This window comes from Salvelinus alpinus, chromosome 29 (genome assembly GCF_045679555.1).
Source record: "Salvelinus alpinus chromosome 29, SLU_Salpinus.1, whole genome shotgun sequence".
Lineage (NCBI taxonomy): Eukaryota > Metazoa > Chordata > Actinopteri > Salmoniformes > Salmonidae > Salvelinus > Salvelinus alpinus.
The window spans coordinates 40,151,588-40,178,554 of NC_092114.1; the positions used below are offsets into that span (position 1 = coordinate 40,151,588).

The 26,967-nt window shown below is 44.7% G+C and overlaps 1 protein-coding gene across 8 annotated transcripts; it reads left to right on the plus strand.

The window, feature by feature from the left end:
• The first annotated feature begins 5,355 nt into the window (after positions 1-5,355).
• On the plus strand, positions 5,356-26,638 carry LOC139558721 (protein FAM131B-like). 8 transcript variants are annotated; one of them, XM_071374085.1, is made up of 9 exons: positions 5,356-5,957; positions 14,400-14,447; positions 14,879-14,913; positions 17,183-17,276; positions 18,395-18,619; positions 20,633-20,773; positions 22,049-22,377; positions 22,925-23,173; positions 25,853-26,638. In XM_071374085.1, exons 1-9 carry the CDS (start codon positions 5,933-5,935, stop codon positions 26,066-26,068), a joined length of 1,362 nt encoding a protein of 453 aa, XP_071230186.1. In that variant the 5' UTR covers positions 5,356-5,932; the 3' UTR covers positions 26,069-26,638. The 8 variants fall into 8 exon arrangements, with proteins under 8 accessions (XP_071230186.1, XP_071230185.1, XP_071230184.1 ...); XM_071374084.1 differs by having other exon boundaries at positions 5,357-5,878; positions 14,876-14,913; XM_071374083.1 differs by having other exon boundaries at positions 5,357-5,878; positions 17,183-17,285.
• The last annotated feature ends 329 nt before the right edge of the window (positions 26,639-26,967 follow it).

Consider the following 26,967-nt stretch of genomic DNA (forward strand, 5'->3'; position numbering starts at 1 on the left):
GCCGTAACCCAGATGTCCCCCGGTCGTGCACCGGGGGTCGATGGACTCCCAGTGGAGTTTTACAAAAAATTCTGGGGAATAATTGGACAGGACTTCTTTTGCGTCTTGCGTGAATGCATCGGGGTAGGAGAGTTGCCGATGAGCTGCCGTCGGGCGGCTCTGACTCTCCTGCCCAAAAAAGGGGACTTGTGTGAACTTAAGAACTGGAGGCCTGTGGCATTACTCTGTGCGGACTACAAGATTTTTGCCAAGGTCCTCTCTAACAGACTGAAGTCCCATCTGGACTCTATAATACACAAGGACCAGACATATTGTGTACCGGGACGCTCAATCACGGACAACTTGTTCTTGATTAGGGACATGTTGGACTTGTCGAGAGGTTCTAATGTGAACTTTGGACTGGTCTCTTTAGATCAAGAGAAGGCTTTTGATAGAGTGGATCATGAGTATCTGTTTAATGTGATGTCTGTGTTTGGGTTTGGGAAGAGTTTTGTGACCTGTGTGAAGCTGTTGTATGCTGGGGTGTCATGTATGGTTAAGGTGGGAGGGGGGCTCAGTAGGCCAGTCTGGGTGAGACGGGGCATTAGACAAGGATGCCCTCTATCTGGGCAGCTATACACACTAGCCATTGAGCCTTTTTTAGGACTGCTACGCAGGAGACTGCAGGGAGTGTGCTGGACAGGCATGGGTGTGGTGACAGGAATAGCAGTCTCAGCATACGCAGATGATGTTTCTGTGATGGTCAGGGATGGGCAAGATATGCAGGAACTAGAGACCAGTCTGAAGGTGTACGAGGGAGCTTCATCAGCTAAGGTAAACTGGGGAAAGAGCAAAGCTCTGTTATGTGGGGCATGGGGGGATAGGGCTCCTCCTCTGCTTCCAGGGGGTTTGCAGTGGGGTTGTGAAGGGCTTAAAGTGTTGGGGGTGTACCTGGGCTCGGAGAGGTGGGTCAGGAAGAACTGGGAGGGGCTGTCACAGGCAGTGGTGTCAAGACTGGCCAGGTGGAGGTGGCTCCTATCCCAAGTGTCATATAGAGGGAGGGTGCTGATAATTAACAACCTGGTGGCATCTTCCTTGTGGCATAAACTGGCTGTCCTCAACCCCCCCCGCCGGTCTGCTTGCAGACCTGCAACGCAAGCTGGTGGATTTCTTTTGGTCGGGACATCACTGGCTGAAGGCAGCAGTGTTGTACATGACCGTCCACGAAGGAGGACAGGGCCTGGTGGAACTGGAGAGCAGGATGGCTGCTTTCCGGCTAAAGGCGGTGCAGAGACTGCTGTATCATACCGATGTTGGCTGGAGGGAACCAGCATGCGCACTGCTGAGGAGAGCTGGTGGATTAGGGTTGGACCGGCAGCTGTTCCTCATGAAGCTGGAGAGGCTGAGTACAGCAGGTCTCTCAGAGTTTTACTCTGCGGTGCTGAGGGCCTGGCAGCTGCTAAGGCCCATACGAGAGGGGGGTGTGGAGCCTGGGCAGTGGGTGTGGGAGGAGCCTATTTTCCACAACCCAGCCATCCCTTTGAGATCGGTTCAGTCTGCCACCCTGCAGAGGCAACTGATGGCAGGGGGTTTACGAAGGCTAGGTGACCTGAGACTGCTGGGAGAGGAGGGGTGGAAAACCCCGGAGGTCTTGGCGCAACAAACAGGAATAACGTCTCTTAGACTGTTGGAGAGATTCCTGGAGGAGGTCCAGGAGGCACTGTCTGAGCAGGTAAGGGGGGTGTTTGAGAGGCCAAAGGGAGAGGGGCCACCAATGTTTCCGCCACTGCAGGTGACGGCAGAGACTGGAGACTGGCAAGGGGGTCTGGAGGACTTGTTAGATTTTAACACTCCGAGCCTGGGGGAATTTGAGGGGGTGGGAGGTAAAGCTCTCTACAACCTCTGCGTTAAGGTTAGGAACATTAGAAGTCTAACAGGAGTGAAGGCACATCAGTGGCAGGGGGTATGTGGGGCGGAGAGTATGGTGGGCTTTAGATGGAGGGCGCTCTACAAACCCCCAGTACCAAAGAGGTCAGGGGACCTCCAGTGGAGGGTTCTTCATGGAGCCCTGGCCACTAACAGCTGGTTGGCACGTGTTGATCCGGGAATTGGGCAGGGGTGTCCTTTCTGTCAAATGAATGAAACTGTGATTCATGTGTTTTCTGTGTGCACCAGGTTAATGCCATTAATGTCTCTGTTGGAATGTCTGTGTGAGAGGTTGGGGGTGGTTTTTGCTGTTGGGATGTTTATAATGGGATACAGGTATTCGAGTAAGGAGAAAGAAAAATGTGTTTTGTTGAATTTTCTGTTTGCTCAGGCAAAATTAGCTATTTGGCTAACAAGGAGAAACAGGGTCAAAGGTGGGGGGATAACAGACCCTTTACTATTGTTTAATGGGATGGTCTCTGCGCGCCTTAGGGTTGAGTTTGAGTTCTATAAACTGATCAAATGTGTGGAGATGTTTGAGGAGATATGGTGTGTTGGGGGGGCTGTCTGTATTGCTGGGGAAGATGTTTTGGATATACGGTTGTAGGAGAGGGTATTGTTTTTGTGTATGGTGATGTTGGTTTGTATCATGTGGTAGATGGAAAGGTGAGAATGGTACATGTATGCAGTACAGGATATATTTTTGGTTTTTTATTTTTAGGGGGGGGTGAGTGTTAAATGAAATGAGAATGTTTCAATAAAGAAAGACAAAAAGTCAAAAGTCAAGTCTCTCTCTCTCTCTCTCTCTCTCTCTCTCTCTCTCTCTCTCTCTCTCTCTCTCTCTCTCTCTCTCTCTCTCTCTCTCTCTCTCGGTCAAAGGGAATATCTAAGTATGTCCTTCCATGAGACTCAGCATGTGATAGACCAACTCATTGCCAAGAATAGGATTACCCATCAGCCCCTTCTCTTGGCATGTCTCTTTGTGATCACCTCTCTATGACCCACAACTCTCTTCATTGAGGAAGTGATGAATACACACACATGTGACGCATGCATGTGCATAGATAAATATGCAGACATATACAGACACACAAGTACATAACATATACACGGAAAGACCCATAGTCAACCAGCCAGCCAGCTAGACAACCAGCCAGCCAGCTAGACAACCAGCCAGCCAACTAGACAACCAGTCAGCCAGCTAGACAACCAGCCAGCCAACTAGACAACCAGCCAGCCAGCTAGACAACCAGCCAGCCAGCCAACTAGCCAGCCAGTCCGGCTGGCTGTCCGGTTGGCTGGCCGACTGACTGGCTAGCCAGCCAGCCAGCCGGACAGCCAGCCAGCCAGCTAGCCAACCAGCCAGACAATCAGCCAGCCAGCTAGCCAACCAGCCAGCCAGCCACACAAACGCATGTGCACACAGGCACACATACACGTACACACACCGTGGTATCCCGGAAGGTCTACCCCGAGGGTTGGTGATAGAGGGGAGGTACGTTCCGTGACGCTGGGTCACTCTGCTGGGACACGTGCTGGGCACCCCGACGCTGATGGCCCCAAGTAGAGGTAATTAGGGGAGAGTGCCAACCAGCCGTGCAAGCCACATAGAGGGAGCACCGTGGCACACCGTGGGGAAGACAAGGAGTGAGCCTATCGAGGGGAACGAAGCTCCCGGAGGCACGAAGCCAAATACGAGAAGAAGGACCGAGCCAACCCTATGTTATTTTTTGTTATGTTTATTTTTTGTTGCAAAGTAAAGTTGTGTTTTCTGACTAGATCTCGGTCTCTGTGTCCATCTCTGCACACTCAACCCAACACCCCACGGTTTACCACAACAGATAACAAAACACACACACACACACACACACACACACACACACACACACACACACACACACACACACACACACACACACACACACACACACACACACACACACACACACACACACACACACACACACACACACACACACACACACTGTCACGATCGTCGTTAGGTGAAAGAGAGGACCAAGGCGCAGCGTGATATAAATACATCTTCTTTTTAATAGAAGAAGAAACAAACACGAACACTAATACAAACTAGACAAAACAACAAACGACCGTGAAGCTATCAAACGAAAGTGCAGACACAAGCAACTAACGCCAAGACATAGACAAAAACACACAAACATCCCCCATGTCACACCCTGACCTAACTAAAATAATAAAGAAAACAAAGATAACTAAGGCCAGGGCGTGACACACACACACACACACACACACACACACACACACACACACACACACACACACACACACACACACACACACACACACACACACACACACACACACACACACACACACACAGAGCTATAAATAGAAATATGGCTGTATGTTTTTTTTCTGTATGCAGACCCACGAGCATCCATCCCTGCCTCTGTCTCCCTTTCACCTCTCCTCCTCTGTCACCCTTCCTCATCCCTCCCCCCTCTCTCCTAAAATACTAATTTGTGCATCTCAGTCTCACCACTCCTTAAAGAGCCACTGAACACGCCAATTGGCAAGGGTGCTTTTCTGTTGCTCATTACAAAAACTAGATTTCAGTTTTGGAGGAGTGTTTCCTGACCGATTAAGCCTATTTCAATTACTCAAAATCCCCAGAATGAATCTAAAGTTACTCTAGTAATCTGTCATAAATGTTTTGTGATTTTTCCAAGGATGTTTGAGTTGCACAATCTTACCTCTAAGGTGCTTGGTGCAGTATTTCTCAAGTAAAAAAATGCAAATGTACATTGTCAAATCAAAACCCAACCTGTTGTGAGGCATGGATTTTCCTAACTTTGTTTACATAAGAGGAGATTGACTTCCTGTTTACACTTTGTAGTCAATTTTGACACAAGAATAACCACATAGGCCATTTTCAAAGGGATTCGTAGCTTTTTAAAGGCCGTCGCTCTATAACACGACTCAAAGCCCCCCTCCCCCCCCCGCTTCACTCCTTCCTCCTCAGCTCCCCCTCTCTTCCTCTCCATCTGTCTCTCTCTCTTGGTGTTAGATGAATACTTACCCATAAGTTATTATTTTAGTTATTATATTCTATATTAACCAATAGATGTTTGCGTATTTTAAACATGTTTTATCAGTTTGAACACATTTGACATTTTTGGACAGCCAATGCTGTCAAAGCATTGAGCTCCCTAGGGGAAAAGCCAGTATTCAACGTGTGAGATTTGACTCTGAGCATAAAAGCAGAAGCTGAGGGAGTAGGAGAGAGTCCGAGAGCTTAAGGACTCTTCCATTGTCCTCCTGCCTCGCCTCCTCACAATTGAATCCCTTTCTGTGTTCATATGCATATTGTGTGAGTGAGATGGAGAGAGACAGAAAGTGGGAGGGGCAGAAGGAGAGGAAAACAGCTGTACTGCATTGTTAGAGCGAGAGAAAAAGAGAGAGGTGGGGGAAAAGATATATACTAGACACTCATTCTTCACACCGGCGGAAGATACAGAGGACATTTCCATTTCATAGAATAGGTCAATATCTCTGCTAAATTTGTGATGCTTAAATAATTTAGAGAGTTGGGATATTAATGGCATTGAAGTAACTAGTACTTGCTTGTCATCTTTCCCTCCCTCCATTCTCCCCTGCTCTCAGACACATTGACTTGCTGACTGACTAACTGGGATGCTCCAGCATCGCAACACTGGACTTTGTGTGTCTCGGTGTGTGTGCCAGTGTGCTTGACGGAGGTAATGAGAGAGAGAGGGAGCGCGCGAGAGAAAAGCAGAGCAAGAGGAGGAGAGAGAGAGAGAGAGAGAGCGAGTGAGAGACGTGCACAAACGCACACACACATACGGAGCGAGACGGGAGGAGAGAAGAGGAGTGGAGAGAATGCCTGGTGAAAGGGTGGCGCTTCCTCGCTTGCTGCTTCCAAGGCCTCTGTGAGAGAGAGACACCATGGGCTGCATCGGCTCCCGGACCATCAGTAAGCAGACCCCCATCTTTTCCCCCTTCTGCTTTTCCCCCAGTGACGAGAGAAATGGAAGAGGGTGGGAGTGGGGGAGGTAAGGAGGGCTCTCAATTTCTCCTCTGAAACTGTATGTACGTTTCTATGGAGACGTGTTGGGTTAACCTGGCTCAGCAGCGTCCGACCGAGGCTAGACATACAGGAGAGTTTTTTTGTTTGATCATGGTGAATGCTGAATGTGTGTGGGGACTAGGGAGAGATGGCAAGGCACCAGCATGGCAGTGGAAGTGAAGGCAGGACGTGAGACGATTTGTAGTGGACTGGAATAAGGGGCGACTCAGGTTGACATTTCTGCTTTATATCACGGATGGGCTGTACGACCATGTGCGGATGGCGATAGTTGTGTGTGTGTGTGTGAGAGAGAGAGAGAGAGAGAGAGAGAGAGAGAGAGAGAGAGAGAGAGAGAGAGAGAGAGAGAGAGAGAGAGAGAGAGAGAGAGAGAGAGAGAGAGAGAGAGAGAGAGAGAGAGAGAGAGAGAGAGAGAGAGAGAGAGAGAGAGAGAGAGAGAGAGAGAGAGAGAGAGAGAGAGAGAGATGCAGAAGGTTCTGAGGAGACAGAGAGACTGAACGATGACGTTAGAGGCTGTTTACAATGATCTCAGGGGAGAGAGGTGAAAGGAGAGAACGAGAGAGAGGAGAGAGAAAGCGAGAGAGAGGGAGAGAGGGAGGGAGGGAGAGAGAGAAAAGAATGATGAGAAATCCTGTTAGCAGTGTCTGTATGGTGTACTGTTGCACGTATAAATAGTGATGGAGAGAGAGAAAAAAAGGAAAGAGTGAAGCAGAGAGAAAGAGAGCAGACCTCTGAATTTTATTATGGAAGAAGGATTGGAGGGAGGGAGAGATGGATGGAGGAATGGTCATGAGGAAATGGACTGTTAGTTTGACTGTGTGTGTCTGTGTGTCTGTGTGTGTGTGTGTGTGTGTACTCCCTCTTGTTTAACTGCCCTCTTGCCTTGACATAGAGCTAAGGTAACCATTCGCTGTGTCTGAGAAAATCGTAAATGCTCCTCTCCTCTGTCGGAGTGCGTCATGCCAGCGGGTAATACATTGAAGCATGCGTGCGGCAGCGCATTTCAGGTTAAGAGGTACTGTATACAATTGAGACACACAGACACACACACACACTCACTCGGCTGGACTATGACCCGCATTGGATGAGTCATAACCGGTCAAACCCAGGTGTGAGCCCGGGTGCGCTGCACATGTAGGTTAATTGAGGAAAGTTAACGGTGCCCGTAGTTAATACAGCCGGTGTAGCTACATTGAGGTGTATGGCTCAAGAGAGTTTCAGTGGTAAAACTAGCTTCATGGAGCATACTGTTGACTGAATGGAATCACATGGTCCGTGGAACTCGTATGGCCCGTCCAGCTGTGACATAGGCAGTAGTTGATTTCACTGAGCTCGATCCCTCTCCGATTGGATAAGATATTATCGCGAGTGTGTTGTACTGTAGATAGTATAACAGATGAATTAAAACGTGGTGTGTCGTTGTTTGAGGGGGATACATAGGAGAGAGGGATTGCCCTCTTTTTAAACACTTGCCAGTTCCTTTATGAAAACAAATGGAGGCTCGCGGTCGGAGATGACCTTTGATTGTCATTGAGTCTGTGGAGGATGTGTAGTATGTGTATTGAGCGTGGAAATGAAAGCCAGCCTGGCGTTTAAGAGACAAATGAGTGTGCGAAATGTGTGTGTCTGAAAACAAACTAGGGAAGGTGTTAGTGGACGTAGAATTTGTAGCAGGAAACGACACTAGGGTTTTCCCTGTTCGCTGTAAGGGAGTTTTCCCTCTGACTGGGTCTCTCATTTCTCTCTTCATCTCTCTCTCTGTCATGGTTTGCTTCTGTAGTATTTAACACATAGGGTTTTTAGAAAGATGCTGTAACTTGTGTAAAATACCACTATATTACTCCTACCAATACTTACTGCCAAACAAATAAACGGCTTGCTTCGTCGACTAAATAGACATGCCCATGTTAGTGTATCTTATCACGTGCAATGGTCCGTTTGATATCACATGTGAACTGAGGTGGGTTTCTTGTGATTAACTACAACAGCCCATTGCCGCGAGCGCTATTGTTATAATAAGCGTAACTTGCTATAAATAGCATCTGGTATGGAGTGAGGGTGATGGATGCGGAATGGAGGGGAGATACTTACAGTAAATATGGGTCAACAGCGCATCCCCACGTCGTGTTGAGATCCTCTGGGAAACATTCAGAGGAACCATGCCATGTCAACAAGAGAGCATGATCTGATTCTACTGTATCCTACTGCTTTTCCGGTGAATTGCGTAGCCTGCCGAACCTAGTTATTACAGCGTATTCCATTATGTTCATAACGGATGTTGTTCATGATGAATGGTTTGGCAGCTGTGTTTATTCCTAGACTCTGTCATTGTCTGGGAGACAACGGAGCTCTTCAACCGTGTTCACTCAGCATTGTCTTTGTTTGTCCCATGGTTCTATATCAAGGAAGATTAGCATAGCAATGTAAATCTCAGCAGTGTAGCGTGCTTACTATAATGGTTCGTCACAGGCCTTATGAGGCAGTTTATGGCAAGAGGTTATTCGATTTCAAATGGTCACGTCAAATTTTATTGGCGGCGTACACATACACTGAGTGTACAAAACATTAGGAACACCTTTCTAATATTGAGTTGCATCCCATTTTGCCCTCAGATCAGACTCAATTCACCGGGTATGGACTCTACAAGGTGTCGAAAGCATTCCACAGGGATGCTGGCCAATGTTGACTCCAATGCTTCCCACAGTGTCCTTTGAGTGGTGGACCATTCTTGATACACACAGGAAGCTGTTGAGCGTAAAACCCAGCAGCATTGCAGTTCTTGACACACTCAAACCGGTGCGCCTGGTACCTACTACCATACCCCGTTCAAAGGCACTTAAATATTTTGTCTTGCCCATTCACCCTCTGAATGGCACACATACACAAACCATGTCTCAATTGTCTCAAGGCTTAAACATCCTTCTTTAACTTGTCTCCTCCCTTTCATCTACACTAAATGAAGTGGATTTAGCAAGTGACATCAATAAGGAATTATAGCTTTCACCTGGATTCACCTGGTCAGTCTATGTCATGGAAAGAACAGTGTCACGGATCCCTCTGGAACGTTCATAATCCACACCTGTCCCCGATTCCCACTGATTAGTATTTGTATATATGTGCCCTTTGGTTTCCATGGTCTTGTCGATTACTGTTACAATGTCCGTTGGTGCGTGTGAGTACCTGTGCTGTGCGTTTTGGCTTTCGTGCCCTTGTGGATTGCGCAGATGATTACGGTTTTCGTCCCATGTGTTAATTATTGTGCGCTTGTGTTATTTATTAAAGGTACTCCTCGCTCTTTTGTTTGGGTCTCAACCCTGTGTTTTGTATACGTGTTTATTTGGTCTTCGTCCCCGTGCCTTTACATGGCACGCTGTAATTTGGGTAAATAAAAAACCCTATTACGCATTCCTGCACCTGTCTCCCGATCCTTTATACCAGCGCGACAAACAGGTGCTCTTAATGTTTTTATACTCAAAATTATTTTGCAGATGTTATAGGCCTTCATCAATCAATCACATATCTGTCATTGACTTAATTTCTTGTCTTTCATGGGTGGTGAGACATTTAGCAAAGTGGCTTGTGAAAGTATTCACCCCCCTTGGCATTTTTCCTATTTTGTTGCCTTACAACCTGGAATTAAAATGTATTTTTGGGGGTTTGTATCATTTGATTTACACAACATGCCTACCACTTTGAAGATGCAAAATATTTTTTATTGTGAAACAAACAAGAAATAAGACAAAAAAACTGAAAACTTGAGCGTGCATAACTATTCACCTCTCTGATTAATGCCCTCCTTGCCTGGTCCGTGAGTTTTGGTGGGCGGCCCTCTCTTGGCAGGTTTCTTGTGGTGCCATATTCTTTACATTTTTTAATAATGGATTTAATGGTGCTCCGTGGGATGTTCAAAGTTTCTGATATTTTTTTATAACCCAACCCTGATCTGTACTTCTCCACAACTTTGTACCTGAACCTGTTATCAAAAGCTCATTGGTCTTCATAGTGCCGCATGCATGGTGGTGCTCCTTGTTTCGTGGTGTTGCAGATTCTGGGTCCTTTCAGAACAGGTGTATGTATATACAGTCGTGGCCAAAAGTTTTGAGAATGACACAAATATTAATTTCCACAAAGTTTGCTGCTTCAGTGTCTTTAGATATTTTTATTGTGGAATACTGGAGTATAATTACAAGCATTTAATAAGTGTCAAAGGATTTTATTGACAATTACATGAAGTTGATGCAGAGTCAATATTTTCACTGTTGACCCTTCTTTTTCCATACCTCTGCAATCCACCCTGGCATGCTGTCAATTAACTTCTGGGCCACATCCTGACTGATGGCAGCCCATTCTTGCATAATCAATGCTTGGAGTTTGTCAGAATTTGTGGGTTTTTGTTTGTCCACCCGCCTCTTGAGGATTGACCACAAGTTCTCAATGGGATTAAGGTCTGGGGAGTTTCTTGGCCATGGACCCAAAATATCGTTGTTTTGTTCCCCGAGCCACTTAGTTAACACTTTTGCCTTATGGCAAGGTGCTCCATCATGCTGGAAAAGGAATTTCTCGTCACCAAACTGTTCCTGGATGGTTGGGAGAAGTTGCTCTCTGAGGATGTGTTGGTACCATTCTTCATGGCTGTGTTATTAGGCAAAATTGTGAGTGAGCCCACTCCCTTGGCTGAGAAGCAACCCCACACATGAATGGTATCAGGATGCTTTACTGTTGGCATGACACAGGACTGATGGGAGCGCTCACCTTGTCTTCTCCGGACAAGCTTTTTTCCGGATGCCCCAAACAATCGGAAAGGGGAATCATCAGAGAAAATGACTTTACCCCAGTCCTCAGCAGTCCAATCCCTGTACCTTTTGCAGAATATCAGTCTGTCCCTGATGTTTTTCCTGGAGATAAGTGGCTTCTTTGCTGCCCTTCTTGACACCAGGCCATCCTCCAAAAGTCTTTACCTCACTGTGCGTGCAGATGCACTCACAACTGCCTGCTGCCATTCCTGAGCAAGCTCTGTACTGGTGGTGCCACAATCACGCAGATGAATCAACTTTAGGAGACGGTCCTGGTGCTTGCTGGACTTTCTTGGGCGCCCTGAAGCCTTCTTCACAACAATTGAACCGCTCTCCTTGAAGTTCTTGATGATCCGATAAATGGTTGATTTAGGTGCAATCTTACTGGCAGCAATATCCTTGCCTGTGAATCCATTTTTGTGCAAAGCAATGCTGACGGCATGTGTTTCCATGCAGGTAACCATGGTTGACAGAGGAAGAACAATGATTCCAAGCACCACCCTCCTTTTGAAGCTTCCAGTCTGTTATTTCGAACTCAATCAGCATGACAGAGTGATCTCCAGCCTTGTCCTCGTCAACACTCACACCTGTGTTAACGAGAGAATCACTGACATGATGTCAGCTAGTCCTTTTGTGGCAGGGCTGAAATGCAGTGGAAACGTATTTTGGGGATTCAGTTCTTTGCATGGCAAAGAGGGACTTTGCAATTAATTGCAATTCATCTGATCACTCTTCATAACATTCTGGAATATATGCAATTTGCCATCATACAAACTGAGGCAGCAGACTTTGTGAAAATTAATATTTGTGCCATTCTCAAACTTTATGCCACGACTGTATACTGAGATCATGTGACATTGAGATTGCACACAGGTGGACTTTATTTACCTAATTATGTGACTTCTGAAGGTAATTGGTTGCACCAGATCTTATTTAGGGGCTTTATAGCAAAGGGGTGAATACGTATGCACGCACCACTTTTCCATTTTTGTTTTCTTCATATTATTTGAAAGAAGTTCTTTTTTTCATTTCACTTCACCAATTTGGACTATTTTGTGTATGTCCATTACATGAAATCCAAATAAAAATCCATTGAAATTACAGGTTGTAATGCAACAAAATAGGAAGAACGCCAAGGGGGATGAATACTTTTGCAAAGCACTGTAGGCCTTCTTCAATTTCCCATATGAAAACACACTGCTGAACATTCTGTTGAAGCCTTGACCTGGCCAGAGACCTGCTGTAGCTTGTTGTGTACTATTTTGCACCGCTCATCTTGTTTGTTATTCAGTTCTATTGAGTGTCTTTGAGATATTGCATTACACAGGAATGCCCCCCAATATTGATTTCATTAAAAGTGCTGACAGACTGACTGACGGATGCTCGGTATTGAGCGGAGCATGCTCACTGTGTCGCATACACCGTACGGCTGATGACGCGAGTTGACAGACGACTCGCAAGGTGACGGACATGGGGCCAAGGTGACTAGTCGATGGAATTTACTTGACGGGTGGTCATGGTTGAGCTGCTACTGACCATTAGAGTGGAAGACTGCTAGTGGTCATAGGAGAAGAGGGGCGAGAGAGGCTCAGGGAGAGGGAAGAGGATGGGAGGAAGGAATTTGGAAAGGTGAGAAGAGTAAAGGAGGAATGGAGAAAAGAAGACAAAGAGAAGCATGGCTTGTGTTAGGGTGGCTAAGTGTTAACTTAATCTCTGAGACATATCATTTGAATTAGTAGCATGTTGTTTTGGTGATTTTTCCTCCAATAATAGTTTGGAACAGCTGTCCAACTCATTTTTTACACAGTAGTTACTCACTGGGAACACACTGGCTGAATAAACTTTGTTCCCACGTCATTTCAATGAAATTGCGTTGAACCAATGTGGAATAGGCATTGAATTGATGTCTGTGCCCAGTGGGTATGTATTTCGGGTCCAATGCTTTTGTATATTAGGTTGACAGTATTTATGGTAGCTCCAACAGTTTTTATCACAAATAAAGTCCCCTCATATAGGCTACGGAAATCGATGCTGAAAGGTCGAGGTGCCATTTCCCCACGTTGTCACTTTGGTTTCAAGCCCTGGTCTTACCGTGGCCATATCTTACCATGATAGTCGCTGCATATGCACTCAGAATAAAAAATGTTCAGTACTATGTCCTGCTAGAACTCCATTTGGCACTGGTACTGGAGCTGAAATGAGTCAGGCTTTGGCCTTCACCCGGAATCAGCGTTAGGGCGTACGTCACCCACCGTGTGTGACAGCCAAGACGCCCTACTCGGCCCCAAGTGATCGCAAAAGACAGATGACGGTGGTCCTTAACATTCCGAACCACGAGATCTGTCAGGAGCGATTGCGGCAGTGGCCGACGATTCTCCCTTCCCCCGCCGTTTGCTTTGATGACCCGCGCGGCTTCTGGCTTTCCGCTCGGTTGGTCACAGCAGGCTAATGCACCCGTAAGGAATTCGCTCAGTGCAGCGAGAGCGGCGAGCCCCTGCTATTTCGCCCACTGCGTGAACCTAGTCCTACCCTTCCCCAGCTCACACAATAGCTCGGAACAAAGCTTTTCCCCCACCTTTGTAATTGTACAGTTGTATCATAAGACTGCTGTGACGGTTGAGACCTTACCTCTCCTCTCAAACGGTTCAATATCTGACTCAGATGTTTTGAATCATCAATGAATGAGGGAAAGGAAATTCTCTACAACGAGACAAATTCTACAGCAAAGTGGAGGAGGCTTAGTTCTCTATGAGATCAAGAGGTCTGCCTGTCTAGTTTACTACAAGCTGTTAGATGACAGTGATGCCTATGAAGATTGAAAACCTCTTGACAGGCCAGGGTGACAAGCGTGGGAAAAGATGAGTGTGTTTGGGCCTGTTTTTTGTGTGCATGTTTTACAGATGGATGGACCTCACACATGAGGTGGTGATCAACTGTGGACACAATTCACTGTAAGAAATATTGTGACGATTGTTTTAACACCAACAAAAAAATATTCACCACCTTCTCATTCCATTGGTTAAGATGCAGGCTTGATAACACACCATGGACACCAATTGATATCATTAAAATATTGGCCTACTGGAACGCTCCCCCTCCTCCTCCTCCTCTTCCTCCTTCTCCTCCTCCTCCTCGTAGTTTTGTCCTTTTTTCTCAGCCCCATCTTGGTATACCCTTGGTTTTCTTTTCCACATTGAGTGCTACTACCTCTTACTCGCCCTCTTTTTTTCGCCCTCTTTCTCCTCGGTTATCTTGGAGTTCCATCAGCTTTAGAGGTCTCTGGTGTGTGAGTGTCTGATGGAGGAAAATGGCCTCCAGGTTCCCCTGTGTGTCAACTCAGCTGTAGTTAAAGTGTTTCAAATCAGATTTTAGAACTCAATTTGACTTTCTTTCATGTTGGATCTATTTCTTTACTGTTTTTTTTTGCCTGTTTAAAGGACACGTTCAAGTGTTAAACGTGTTCAGATTTAGATGGGGTCCCTTAGATAGTCATGAAGATGTGTTTCAATTAAGAACTCCCCTTTTAACTGTATACATGTTAAAGTGAGATGTTAGGATATAAAACAATACAGACAAGTGTTTTAAGGATTTTGAATTCAATTAATGACTTTTTTCAGCTTATATCTGTGTGGAGAAGAGGGCACGCAATGCAGTGTCAATTTACAGTATGTGCCAATATAATATTACTTTACTATATTTTCTGTATTTTGGGTATAATAATACAATATGCCTTACTAACAGTTGAATAATAATGAAAACATAACAGATTAGCATTTAATGTGTTTGAATGCATGATTTAGTAGGCCTACTATCAAATGCATCCTAATGATCATGCAGTTGAAATATGACATACCAAACTGTCATTCGAGGCCGTTAAACATAATCAAGTATAGGAATCTAAAGATCTTGGCTTATAATGACACATATTAGTTTTTCCTAATGTGCTAACAGTTGGTGCAAATAATAATCACATTTTAGTGCTTTGTGTGAATGTCAGCATAAATGTTGGAGAGTGCTGTCAGCTCTACTCAGTAAAGGTTGCATAAGGCTGGCTTCATGTTCTTCTATCTGCTTTTTCTATCTTTTTTTCTAGCAGCGGACGCTGTTCCTGTACGGAAAGATGGGGAGCAGGTATGAAGGACATTTCGATATACAGTACATTTTATCCCCCTGAAGTGAAATATAATTTGTCTGGATTTTATACCATTCCAGCTCTACTCTCGAGTGTATTTCATATTCATGTCAAATGGATCCTTGAGCCAAGATGGCCATCGAGGAAATGAGTCATTTCATGGTTTCTCATATCTAGTAGTGAAACTGAGCTTGTTTGGTTCACGCTGCTTCCTATACTGAGAGTGCCATGACATAATGTTGCTCAGAGATGGTTTGTATTGAATTTCTCACAGAGGTCACCGGAGCTGGTCTCGAGAGCCAAAACCATTACGGTGCTATATATAATCTCCCACTCCAGGGACATAGCATACGATCCATCTCACTCCTTTACCACTGTTGCTGTTTGGTTTTTCTCTCTTGAAAGAGGCTACAGGGCTGAATTGCAATACACAACGGGTTCTTTTTAAACAGAAAAAACACACTACACATTGACAACCAACAAGACCACCACAGATGTTTAAATACAAAGAAAGCATGTTCTACTATACTTAATATGCGATTTGATATTTTATGGGACCCACCCCCCATCCCCCATCCGACAAGTAGCAAAACACAGTTTAATTTAGACGTTGTGATAAAAAAAAAATTTTGTTACCCCATATATTTCTGGATATGGTGGATGAAATCCGTCCACATTCGGATGAATGAGTTTGTGATTCAAAGATGCCACAGTATGATGTCAACACAGTAGTGGCAGCTGAGCTGAAGGTGGATGCAGCCAGCAGCCTCGTAACACACAAGGTTAGAAAGACAGTATGCACTCCTCTGGACTGGCCAGAGTTTGATGGCAACAACACGACCACTGATGTCTGATTGGCCGATTGACACAAACGTGCTTCACCGGGGGAAACCTGTTCCCAGAAATCACTGGGCCTGTTGCTAGGAAGAAGAAGTTCCAAGGACGCTGACGCCCTGCTGCTCCATGCGCGCCCTTTCTGTTAATGCACATTTTAACTATGATAAATCCTTTCTAGTGACACCCCACACCACAAGCCCTCGTAAGTAAAGAGTAAGCACTGACCCCGGTCACCTTTTCAGTGAATAATTCAGCATTTTGTGGGATTCGTTTATCACCATCCCAACTAAAACTGAAACCCTCTGGGCGGCTAGCTTGGACTTCACGGGGATTGCTAAATCACTCTGACAACTCATGAGGTGTTTTATAAGAAGGTATTACAAAGTGAAAAAAGATTCCCTTGCAGTTGCAATACATACTCCTATAGAAACAACAAGAAATGGCAATACAGTCGGGAATGTTTAATTTGGACATTTCAGGCCCTTCTCAAGACCAGTCTCCATAATACATATTCCTAGCAATAATTTACACCAGGCCCCTGAGTATGTGGGAATGGAATCTAAAATGTATCTGTGAATCTCAAATCTAGTCTGTTCAACTAGGTTGGACTGAGCAATACTCATTATATCCAACCAACTTCCAACACCTCTCTAAGGCCAGCCTAATTCTTTATGACAAAATGCAATGGCCAATTGGCATGCTGCAGTAGGGCCACTTAACTGCCTGCAGAAGTTGCTGTTGGCCCTGGCAACTAGGTCAGATTTGACCTCAAGCCTTTCCTTGTTATCATAACATTGGAGTATGATAGGCCTGATGATGAGTCAGATTCCACAATTCTACGACGAGTGTATGCTCTCAGTCGGTATTAGATAGAATGTCGCGACCCGGCCCGGCTCACTCTGTCTGTAGATAAACCAGAGTTTTTGTCCTTCACTCTCTCCCCGTCCCACCTCCCTCCCTCCCTCCCTCTCTCTCCCCGTCTCTCTAGCTTAGCGTTGCTGCTAATCTACTGTGCTGCCTGTGTTACATAGTATCTCCGGCTGGGGGATAAGAAGCTGTAATAACCTTACCATAATCTACGGTAGCTAATAACGCTAGCTGCTAGCGGGATGCTCCTTTATTTATCAAGCATATGAATCACAGGCCCTACAGGTAGAGTCCAGTGTCTGCACATTGAACTACTGCAACACTGTGCTGACTATTGCTGGTTTGACCAAAGTGCCGATATGATTTGGGATGTGTTGGATAATGTAATGTCAATTTTGCTTAATATGATGGTAGTTGTATTTGATTGTTAAGTAGAATTTACATTTTGTATATCTAATCCTCAACCAATAATATTGTTTTGCCCCCTCTCAACAATCGGCAATTCCTCTCCCCTTTCTCTTCCACAATTCTTTCTTTCTTTCCTCGCCTCATCCCTTTCTACAGCTCTCTATGGAGGACACCACTTCCATCCTGCCTCGTCTGAAGAGGAACTCCAGTGTCTACGGGATCGGTGCTCTGGCTAAGTCCTCACTGACAGGTGTGTCAGGTGTGTGTTTGTCCTGGTAGATGGTAAACCAACGCCATGTTGGCTCCAGACAGGAGGATGAGATGGAGCCAACATGGGTGCCCTTCCTGTTTCACTCACTTCCTCCCCATTGATATCTAATGCACACGTCAATTTACCACTTATGGGCAATTGATGGAATCCAATCAGATTTGAAAAAAAATCTAAATCAAAATCTCCACAGGCGTGTTGGGAAATGTAGTGTTTTGTAGTGTGTTGGCAAGGCAGGTTTATGGCTCTGTGCTTGTCAGTGCTTTGAGTGTATTGTTAGTGTTGTGGTCGTGTCTGTTGCAGTTGAAGTACATTTGATTTGATATCGTGTGTATTTCACAGTCAGACTATATCGACCTTGGAATGATGAAGACCTCAAAAGCATTACTTTCCTTACTCCCAAAATAACTTTGCATAACATTGAATATAAATCTACGATGGATATTATTTTATGAAGGAAATTAGCATTTTTATGAGGACAACCTTTTTCAAATCAACAAAGCTTCAGCCCAGCATATCTGCTTTTGCCCAATGTATTCAGTTCACACTCAGTTGATTTAATTCGATTTGTATTGTTCCCCCAAACACTTACACCGAATGAATAGTACATCCCCCGTTATCGTCAGATATTTGCACTTTAATTAAGGATTTGCAGTGGTGCTTTCTCAGAATTAGGTTTACAGCGAAGGTAACTTTTGTCACATTTGAATTACAAACAAATGCTTAAAGTCTAATGAATCTCGTCTTCTTGATGAATTTCAAAAGTGAAGACTGAATATTAATATGGTTCATGGAGCTCATCGATCAAGTCAACAAGCCATGATGAATAAACAGACAGCTTTTAATAATGCAGTAAGCCCCATCTACATCAACTTCAATCTCCAACCACCCAGATTTGCTAAGAGACATCCATAAAAGAGGAAGAAGCCATTTTGTACTGAATTCTATGCCTTCCAGAAAGAACGCATAACCCGTTAAGCATTTTCCTCGGTTCCTAGCCCATTTCACTTCCTGAGCCCAAATCCGTCGTCGGAGGTGCCATATTCAGAAATTGAATGTGTTGTGAAGCAATATCCCCCCCCCCCCTATTCTTTATTTAGGCGTGTCCCGTTCCATGAAGGATAAAGTGACAAAACCCACTGCCATGGCCTCGGGCAAGGTGGCTCACATGATCGAATGGCAGAGCTGGAACACACCATCCACTGGGACTGAAGGGACTGTGGTCGCCAAAATCCCAACCTCGCAACGCGAAAAGGATAGGAGAAGGGAGAGTGAAATGTACAGTGAACTCAGTGAAGGAGAAAAGGAAGCCCGCTTCACCGCAGGTAAGAGTGAACATAAGAACCAGTGAAAATTAAACAAATCGATATGTACAGTGCATTCGGAAAGTATTCAGACCCCTTGACTTTTTCCACATTTTGTTATGTTACAGCCTTATTCTAAAATGGATTAAATAGAAAATAACACTAACAATCTGACAACCATTGTAAGACAGCAGTATACTAGCAGTTTGTTAGTGTTATTAGCAAAAAATGTATCCAATTTTCTTATCCTTCTTACTGTTAATGTAATGCTACCAACGCTTTAGTGTAAGTCACCAGGTGGACTTATAAAAGTGTTTCAATAAAACATGGAAGTGTCTAACTGTCTAGCGTCATACTTCTTGAGTATGACGCTACAAGCTTGGCACACCTATATAATAGCCAGTAGAAACCACACTGCATCCCACTGCTGGTTTGTTTCTGAAGCTAAGCAGGGTTGGTCCTTGTCAGTCCCTGGATGAGAGACCAGATACTGCTGGAAGTGGTGTTGGAGGGCTAGTAGGAGGTACTGTTTCTTCTGGTCTAAAAAAAGATCCCAATACCCCAGGGCAGTGATTGGGGACATTGCCCTGTGTAGGGTGCCATCTTTCAGATGGGACTTAAACGGGTGTCCTGATTCTCTGTGGTCACTAAAAATCCCATGGCACTTATCGTAAGAGTAGGGGTGTTAACCCTGGTGTCCTGGCTAAATTCCCAATCTGGCCCTCATACCATCACGGTCACCTAATCATTCCCAGCTTACAATTGGCTCATTCATGGTAAAAATAATTCTCTGCAGACTCTCTCAAGCTCTGTCAGGTTGGATGGGGAGCGTCGCTGCACAGCTATTTTCAGGTCTCTCCAGAGCTGTTCGATTGGAGTCAGGTCCGGGCTCTGGCTGGGCCACTCAAGGACATTCAGAGACTTGTCCCAAAGCCACTCCTGTGTTGTCTTGGCTGTGTGCTTAGGGTTGTTGTCCTGTTGGAAGGAGAACCTTTGCCCCAGTCTGAGGTCCTGAGCGCTCTGGAGCAGGTTTTCATTAAGGATCTCCCTGCACTTTGCTCCATTCATCTTTCCCTCAATCCTGACTAGTCTCTCAGTCCCTGAAAATGGTGGCAGGGATGGTGGCAGGTTTCCACCAGACATGACGCTTGGCATCCAAAAACTTCAATCTTGGATTCATCAGACCAGAGAATCTTGTTTCTCATGGTCCCAGAGTCCTTTAAGTACCTTTTGGCAAATGCCAAGCGGTCTGGCCACTCTACCATAAAGGCCTAATTGGTGGAGTGCTGCAGAGATGGTTGTCCTTCTGGAAGTTCTCTCATCTCCACAGAGGAACTCTGGAGCTCTGTCAGAGTGACCATCAGGTTGTTGGTCACCTCCCTGACCAAGACCCTTCTCCCCCGATTTCTCAGTTTGGCTGGGCGGCCAGCTCATTTAAGAATGATGGTGGCCACTGTGTTCTTGGGGACCTTCAATGCTGCAGAAATGTTTTGGTACCCTTCCCCAGATCTGTGCCTTGAAACAATCCTGTCTCGGAGCTCTATGGACAATTCCTTCGACCTCATTGCTTGGTCTTTGCTTTGACATGCACTGTCAACTGTGGGACCTTATATAAACCAGTGTGTGCCTTTCCAAATCATGTCCAATCAATTGAATTTACCACAGGTGGACTCCAATCAAGTTGTAGAAACATCTTGAGGATGATCAATGGAAATAGGACGCACCTGAGATCAATTTCGAGTCTCAGAGTAAAGGGTCTGAATACTTATATGTAAATCAGGTATTTCTGTTTGAATTTTTTATACATTTTCTAAAATGTCTAAAAAACAGTTCTGGCTTTGTCATTATGGGGTATTGTGTGTAGATTGCTGTGGGGAAAAAAATATTGAATCAATTTTGTAATAAGGCTGTAATGTAACAAAATGTGGAAAAAGTCAAGGGGTCTGAATACTTTCCAAATGCACTGTAAATAAATGAGATTTGGAACCATGTATTTTACATTGTTTACAAAGTCTATCCCCTTGTTTCATCCAGGATTAATGGCACAATTTGCCTTATCGGAGGCTACTCTGCTGGGCTGGAGATCTATGGAGGAAGACAGCCTTTGTGCTGGCTCCAACCAAGGCAGTGTGGCACACCTCAGTGAGACCAACCAGGAGAGCATCACCAGCAGAGGTAAAGGACTAGAAACATGGCCGCCACACACTAGAAATAGGGCAGCCATTTTATTATAACTTTTGTTTTTAAAGTACAAACTACATTTCAATGAACAGCACTCACTGAATCTGTTCATCCAATGCCATTGTGCTATATTGTGAAATTGAGAAGGATGTACAAGTAACATTTGATAGCATATAGCATTTCAAGCTGAGATCCGCGATAGACGCAACAGCGCCACTGGTCGCCCCAGGAGCATTTGTTATAGTTTTTTGTTGTTGTTGAGGAAATTAGCATCCGGCATCGTGGTCAAAAGAAATCGTAGTACACACTGTGCTGTTCTATCTTGCGTGCAATGATGTCCGAGGGGAAGAAGCAGTCTTCGTTGTTTAAAGTAGCTTCTTTGTTGTTGTAATATCGCAAACGGATGTGGCAGTTTCAGCTTTAACGAGTTAATTCCAGATTCAATGAATGAATACAAAAAGTTAGTTTTTTTATACTAAATTAAGCATTTACTTTTCCACAACAATATTAGTGCCAAATGCAAAAACGCATAATTGAGTTAATATATATGTAGTTGTGAAGAGGGATCGTAATTGACTTGTGAGCTCCACATCCACTCTGTAATGGACTGTGCTGCTCCATATTTCACTGTCGAAGGCTTCCAGCCACTTTGATTGATGTTGTTTACTCCGGTTTGATTGATGTCATTTCCACTCCATTTGACAGGTCTGCTAGAGGTGCATCAGGGCTTTATGAAGAAATGTTGCGGAGAAACTCAAAATGGCCGCTGTGGCCCTGGGGTGTTTGGTTGGGTGGTGTCGTGTTGTAGCAGAAAACCCTGGGGGAGCTTGTAGGTTAACACAAGGACTTAGCCTGGCTCTCATTAACAGCACCATATGGGCCCATTCTCTGCTATTATCAACCCAGAGACCAATTAAAATCAGATTATTATAGGCATTATAATAACTAAGGCACGGTTTGCCCATCGTCAAGTGAGCTTTCATTTTCTCCTTAGATATGTTGAGCTTCAAATAAGTTTCCAGTGTATTTATTGTCAAAATGGTGACCCTGCTGTAAATATCTTCTGATATCTGGTGATACCGCTGCTTCAATGCCCTTTGAACCCAACTAATGTAAACCACTGTTATGGAAACTGAAGGCCACGTTTACCTAAATCCACTGCCTTCTGTGACACATCAAAAATCTTTGCTTCGTGCTCTGAGATGACAGTTTATTACTTGTATCTAATCCAAAATGTACTTCTCCCTTCATCCCTCCCTAACACAACAGATCAGGCGATGCATCACTCCTCGGCCGACGTGTGGCCCAACACCTACGTCGCCCAGGGCCTCTATTGCCTCTCCTCCTCCGACGCCTGGGAGCCAATCAGCAACGATCCATCGGGCGTGGCCTCGCCGGCCGCCTACATCATGGCGGGTGGGGGCGGAGGGACGCCCGGTGAGGGCTACGGCGAGGTGGACAACGTGGGGGGCTACATCCAGCAGCAGCAGCAGTCCCAACAGCTCACCCTGCAGCAGCAGAGCCAGCTGCAGCTCCAGCAGCTGCAGCAGATCCAGCTGTACCAGCACCAGCAGCTAATGCTCTACCAACAGCAACAGGTGAGACAGACTGGACTGGACTGCCTCATAGAGTACTGTCACCAGGTGGACTTATAAAAGTGTTTCAATAAAACATGGAAGTGTCTAACTGCTAGTATACTGCTGTCTTACAATGGTTGTCAGTTAGACACTTCCATGTTTTATTGAAACACTTTTATAAGTCCACCTGGTGATTACACTAAAGCGTTGGTAGCATTACATTAACAGTAAGAAGGATAAGAAAATTGGATACATTTTTTGCTAATAACACTAACAAACTGCTAGTATACTGCTGTCTTACAATGGTTGTCAGTTTGTTAGTGTTATTAGCAAAAAATGTATCCAATTTTCTTATCCTTCTTACTGTTAATGTAATGCTACCAACGCTTTAGTGTTAATAACAACACATGAGACCTACTAATTACATACAGAAATACTTGTTGCCAAGAGCAACAGATGACTCATTTCCTCCCACTAGCCATGAGCTATCGACTCATGGGGATGTTTCTTGATAATGCAATTTTTTGTGTCATGAGAACATTTTAAGGAACTGTTGCCTTATCTACAGACAATGGAACATAGACTACACAGTGCAAACCACTCCCTCCAAGCCACGCCCAACAGCACCATCCACAGTCTGGGCCTGCCCACTCACCCTCGCCTGGCTGACCTATGGGGATCCGCGCAGGTGGAGATTGTCGGACAGATGAGCGGGCCAATGGGTGACATGGTTGGGGGTGTGGTCGAGACCTTGGGGGAGGAGCCAGAGGAGGAGAGTGAATGCATTTCAGAGCAACAGGAAGAGGAGGAGACTAAGGTGAGCCGTTTGGTTGAAGAAAAACGTGTTGATTTTCAGACGATCAATCAATAAATCAAATATATTTATAAAGCCCTTCTTACATCAGCTGATGTCACAAAGTGCTGTACAGAAACCCATCCTAAAACCCCAAACAGCAAGCAATGCAGGTGTAGAAGCACAGTGGCTAGGAAAAACTCCCTAGAAAGGCCAGAACCTAGGAAGAAACCTAGAGAGGAACCAGGCTATGAGTGGTGGCCAGTCATCTTCTGGCTGTGCCGGGTGGAGATTACAACAGAACATGACCAAGATGTTCAAATGTTCTTAGATGACCACCAGGGTCAAATAATAATAATCACAGTGGTTGTAGAGGGTGCAACAGGTCAGCACCTCAAGAGTAAATGTCAGTTGGCTTTTCATAGCCGATCATTCAGAGTATCTCTACCGCTCCTGCTGTCTCTAGAGAGTTGAAAACAGCAGGTCTGGGACAGGTAGCACATCCGGTAAACAGGTCAGGGTTCCATAGCCGCTGGCAGAACAGTTGAAACTGGAGCAGCATCACGACCAGGTGGACTGGGGACAGCAAGTCATCAGGCCAAGTAGTCCTGAGGCATGGTCCTCCGAGAGAGAGAAGGAAAGAAAGAAAGAAAGAAAGAAAGAAAGAAAGAGAGGAAAAGAGAGAGAATTAGAGAGAGAATACTTCAAATTCACACAGGACACCGGATAAAACAGGAGAAATACTCCAGATATAACAGACTGACCCTAGCCCCCCGACACAAACTATTGCAGCATAAATACTGGAGGCTGAGACAGGAGGGGTCGGGAGACACTGTGGCCCCGTCCAACAATACCCCCGGACAGGGCCAAACAGGCAGGATATAACCCCACCCACTTTGCCAAAGCACAGCACCCACACCACTAGAGGGATATCTCCAACCACCAATTTACCATCCTGAGACAAGGCCGAGTATAGCCCACGAAGATCTCCCCCACGGCACAACCCAAGGAGGGGTGCCAACCCGGACAGGAAGATCACATCAGTGACATAACCCACTCAAGTGACACACCCCTCCTAGGGATGGCATGGAAGAGCACCAGTAAGCCAGTGACTCAGACCCTGTAATAGACCAGACTACACTCAATCATAGGACCTACTGAAGAGCTGAGTCTTCAATAAAGACTTAAAGGTTGAGACCGAGTCTGCGTCTCTCACATGGATAGGCAGACCATTCCATAAAAATGGCGCTCTATAGGAGAAAGCCCTGCCTCCAGCTGTTTGCTTAGAAATTCTAGGGACAATAAGGACGGCAGGACCAAATGGGAAAGATAGGTAGGAGCAAGCCCATGTAATGCTTTGTAGGTTAGCAGTAAAACCTTGAACTCAGCCAGTGCTTTGTATTGCTTTAGATATAATCCATATTATCACACACATTGTTGCCTAAGCAGATTGAGCCAAACTGATATTGCCACTATTAACAGCAGGCCCTACAAGTAGCCAAGTCAAACGTTCAGCCTGCTGCACAGACCCTATGGAGAATTTGTAAGTCTAATACATTTACTATCGTAATATGTTCAGATATTGAATTACTTTGACATATTTAATTACGTTATATTACGCTAAATTCCCTATGGTGGACATAACGTGTTTCTACATTACACAGACTAACATTTTCACCACACAAGAATTACAGGAAATACACAGCCTTTAACCTCAGATTGGTGATGTTAGTATTAAAGTTTATAGTCTTTGGTTAAGTACTAGTGTTTTTGCCATATGCGCCAGTCCGTAGTGGGACTTAGAATGCAGCTTTCATTTTCAGACCACGGTGGCTAGAAAGAAATTGCCACTCTTCCCATAAACGTCTCTTGCCTCACACGAATACATGGATTTGACGGTCAACCTAGCATTCAAATGAAAGCCAACCCCTGTCGATATTTAGAAACTGGTGTGAGGTGGTGATTCGTTGAAATTATCCAGACAGAAAAGTGTTGTGTTTCCTTTTCCGTGTTGGCCATCTACCAAAATAATTTTCTCACAGAGATATAAATTGATAATGTGCTACGACAGGTTGTCATCTATCGACAGATATATGTAGTATACCCAAGTTCATTGAGGTTAATCTGTTAGAAGAGCGCAAATAGTACATGTCGCTGTGGTTATTGTCCCAAGTTCCATTGATTGAAATACAATATCAATGTGAGTGATTAATTTGTGCGTGCTATTGATACAGTAGAACAAGCTAATCAATTCCAGTCTTGAAGGACCGCTTGGTAAATATTGGTGCGTGTGCAGTTTATGAGGTACTAATTGAAGAAATCTGAGCACAAGTGTGAAATGTGTAAGGAGTCATTTATGTATGTATTGGTCTTCAAAATATCACAACTTATTTCAGCATATTGATCTTAAACCGGTGTTTTGACACTTGGCCAATGTATGTTTTAGCCATATAAATGGTACTTTTAACATAGCAAAAAAAGTGCTATGATTTATTGATTTTGATGATATTAGTGAAATCGAGAAAATATGTTTGTCCTGCCTACTACAAGTGTTTTACGTCAAAGTCAGTCCTCCAGCCACAAGATGGCGTGCAAGGCTAATACATGGGTTATGCTGTACCCGCAGGTAGAGACTGTTGACTGATCCTCACAGTTTGGCAAGTACAGTATAGTTAGTAAATCATCCATTTACTGTTTTCACAGGAAGATGAGATTACGTTAACCTTGGAGCCAACTTTGACCCCGTCGCCGCTTAGAGAAGATGCCACCCCGATTGGAGGCACCAGTCCACAACTAGCACGCCCAGAATCAATGGCAGAGCGCATACCCTTTGTGGTCACACCCTGCATAGTCCAATCGTTGGAGGAGAAGGATGAAGAGGTGGCGGAGGGGTCTATTGTTGCCGTGGCAATCAATTGAGAGGGACAGTCAGAAAGAGAGACTGACAAACGTGATACACTTATCAATAATCAACCAAGCAAGCTATTCCACACCCCTTCCAGCTATTTACCCACTCTGAGACTGAGAAAAAAAACTGAAAGGCCAAGTGCTGGAAATGACAATGATGAAAGAGCCACAGGGGACTTTAAAGACAATTCATTGACTGCTCAAATCTGTGGGTTTGCTTAAACGTAAGGATTTGTTTTGCAGTGATATTGAACTAAGGAAAGGAAGTTGAAAGAGTTAAAGAGTAGAAAGAAAGACAAAGGACACTGCGATAAAGTTCAGTGCAATACAGAGAATCACGAGACGACCAAAAGGAAGTGCATGCTTTTGAAAGTAATCTAACGATAATAGTAAACCGTATACAAAGTAATAATATATAATAATGATTTTTATAAAAACTAAAAAGGAAATAAAGTAATATGTATCAGTGTTTGTTTGTGTGTGTATGTACAGTGTGTGTGCGTGTATGTGAGAGTGTTCAAATGTATGTATGTACAGTATGTATGTATGTATGTAAAAATATATATATATATTCTCGAAAAACATTATTGTTGGTAGTGGTATTTTGTGTGGTGTTCAATAGTTTTACACACAAACTAATTTCTCGTGGACAGGCGCACATAACATAAATGGTATCGTCTTTCAACAAACTGACTAACAAGCAGCTTTATTCTAGTGACCAGATTTTTCGTCACTGATCATATTGGACAAATCACCATTTTGTAGGTGCTCGCATCTTTTGAATTTCGGAAGGGGAGGGGACATTTGGCCCATTGACTTGCCAAAAACTTTCAGAGAGAAGGGGTGGAGCTACTGCCCTGCCTTCGCTCCTCGTTCTAGAATATTTTCTAACACCTCTCCCCCAGAACTTA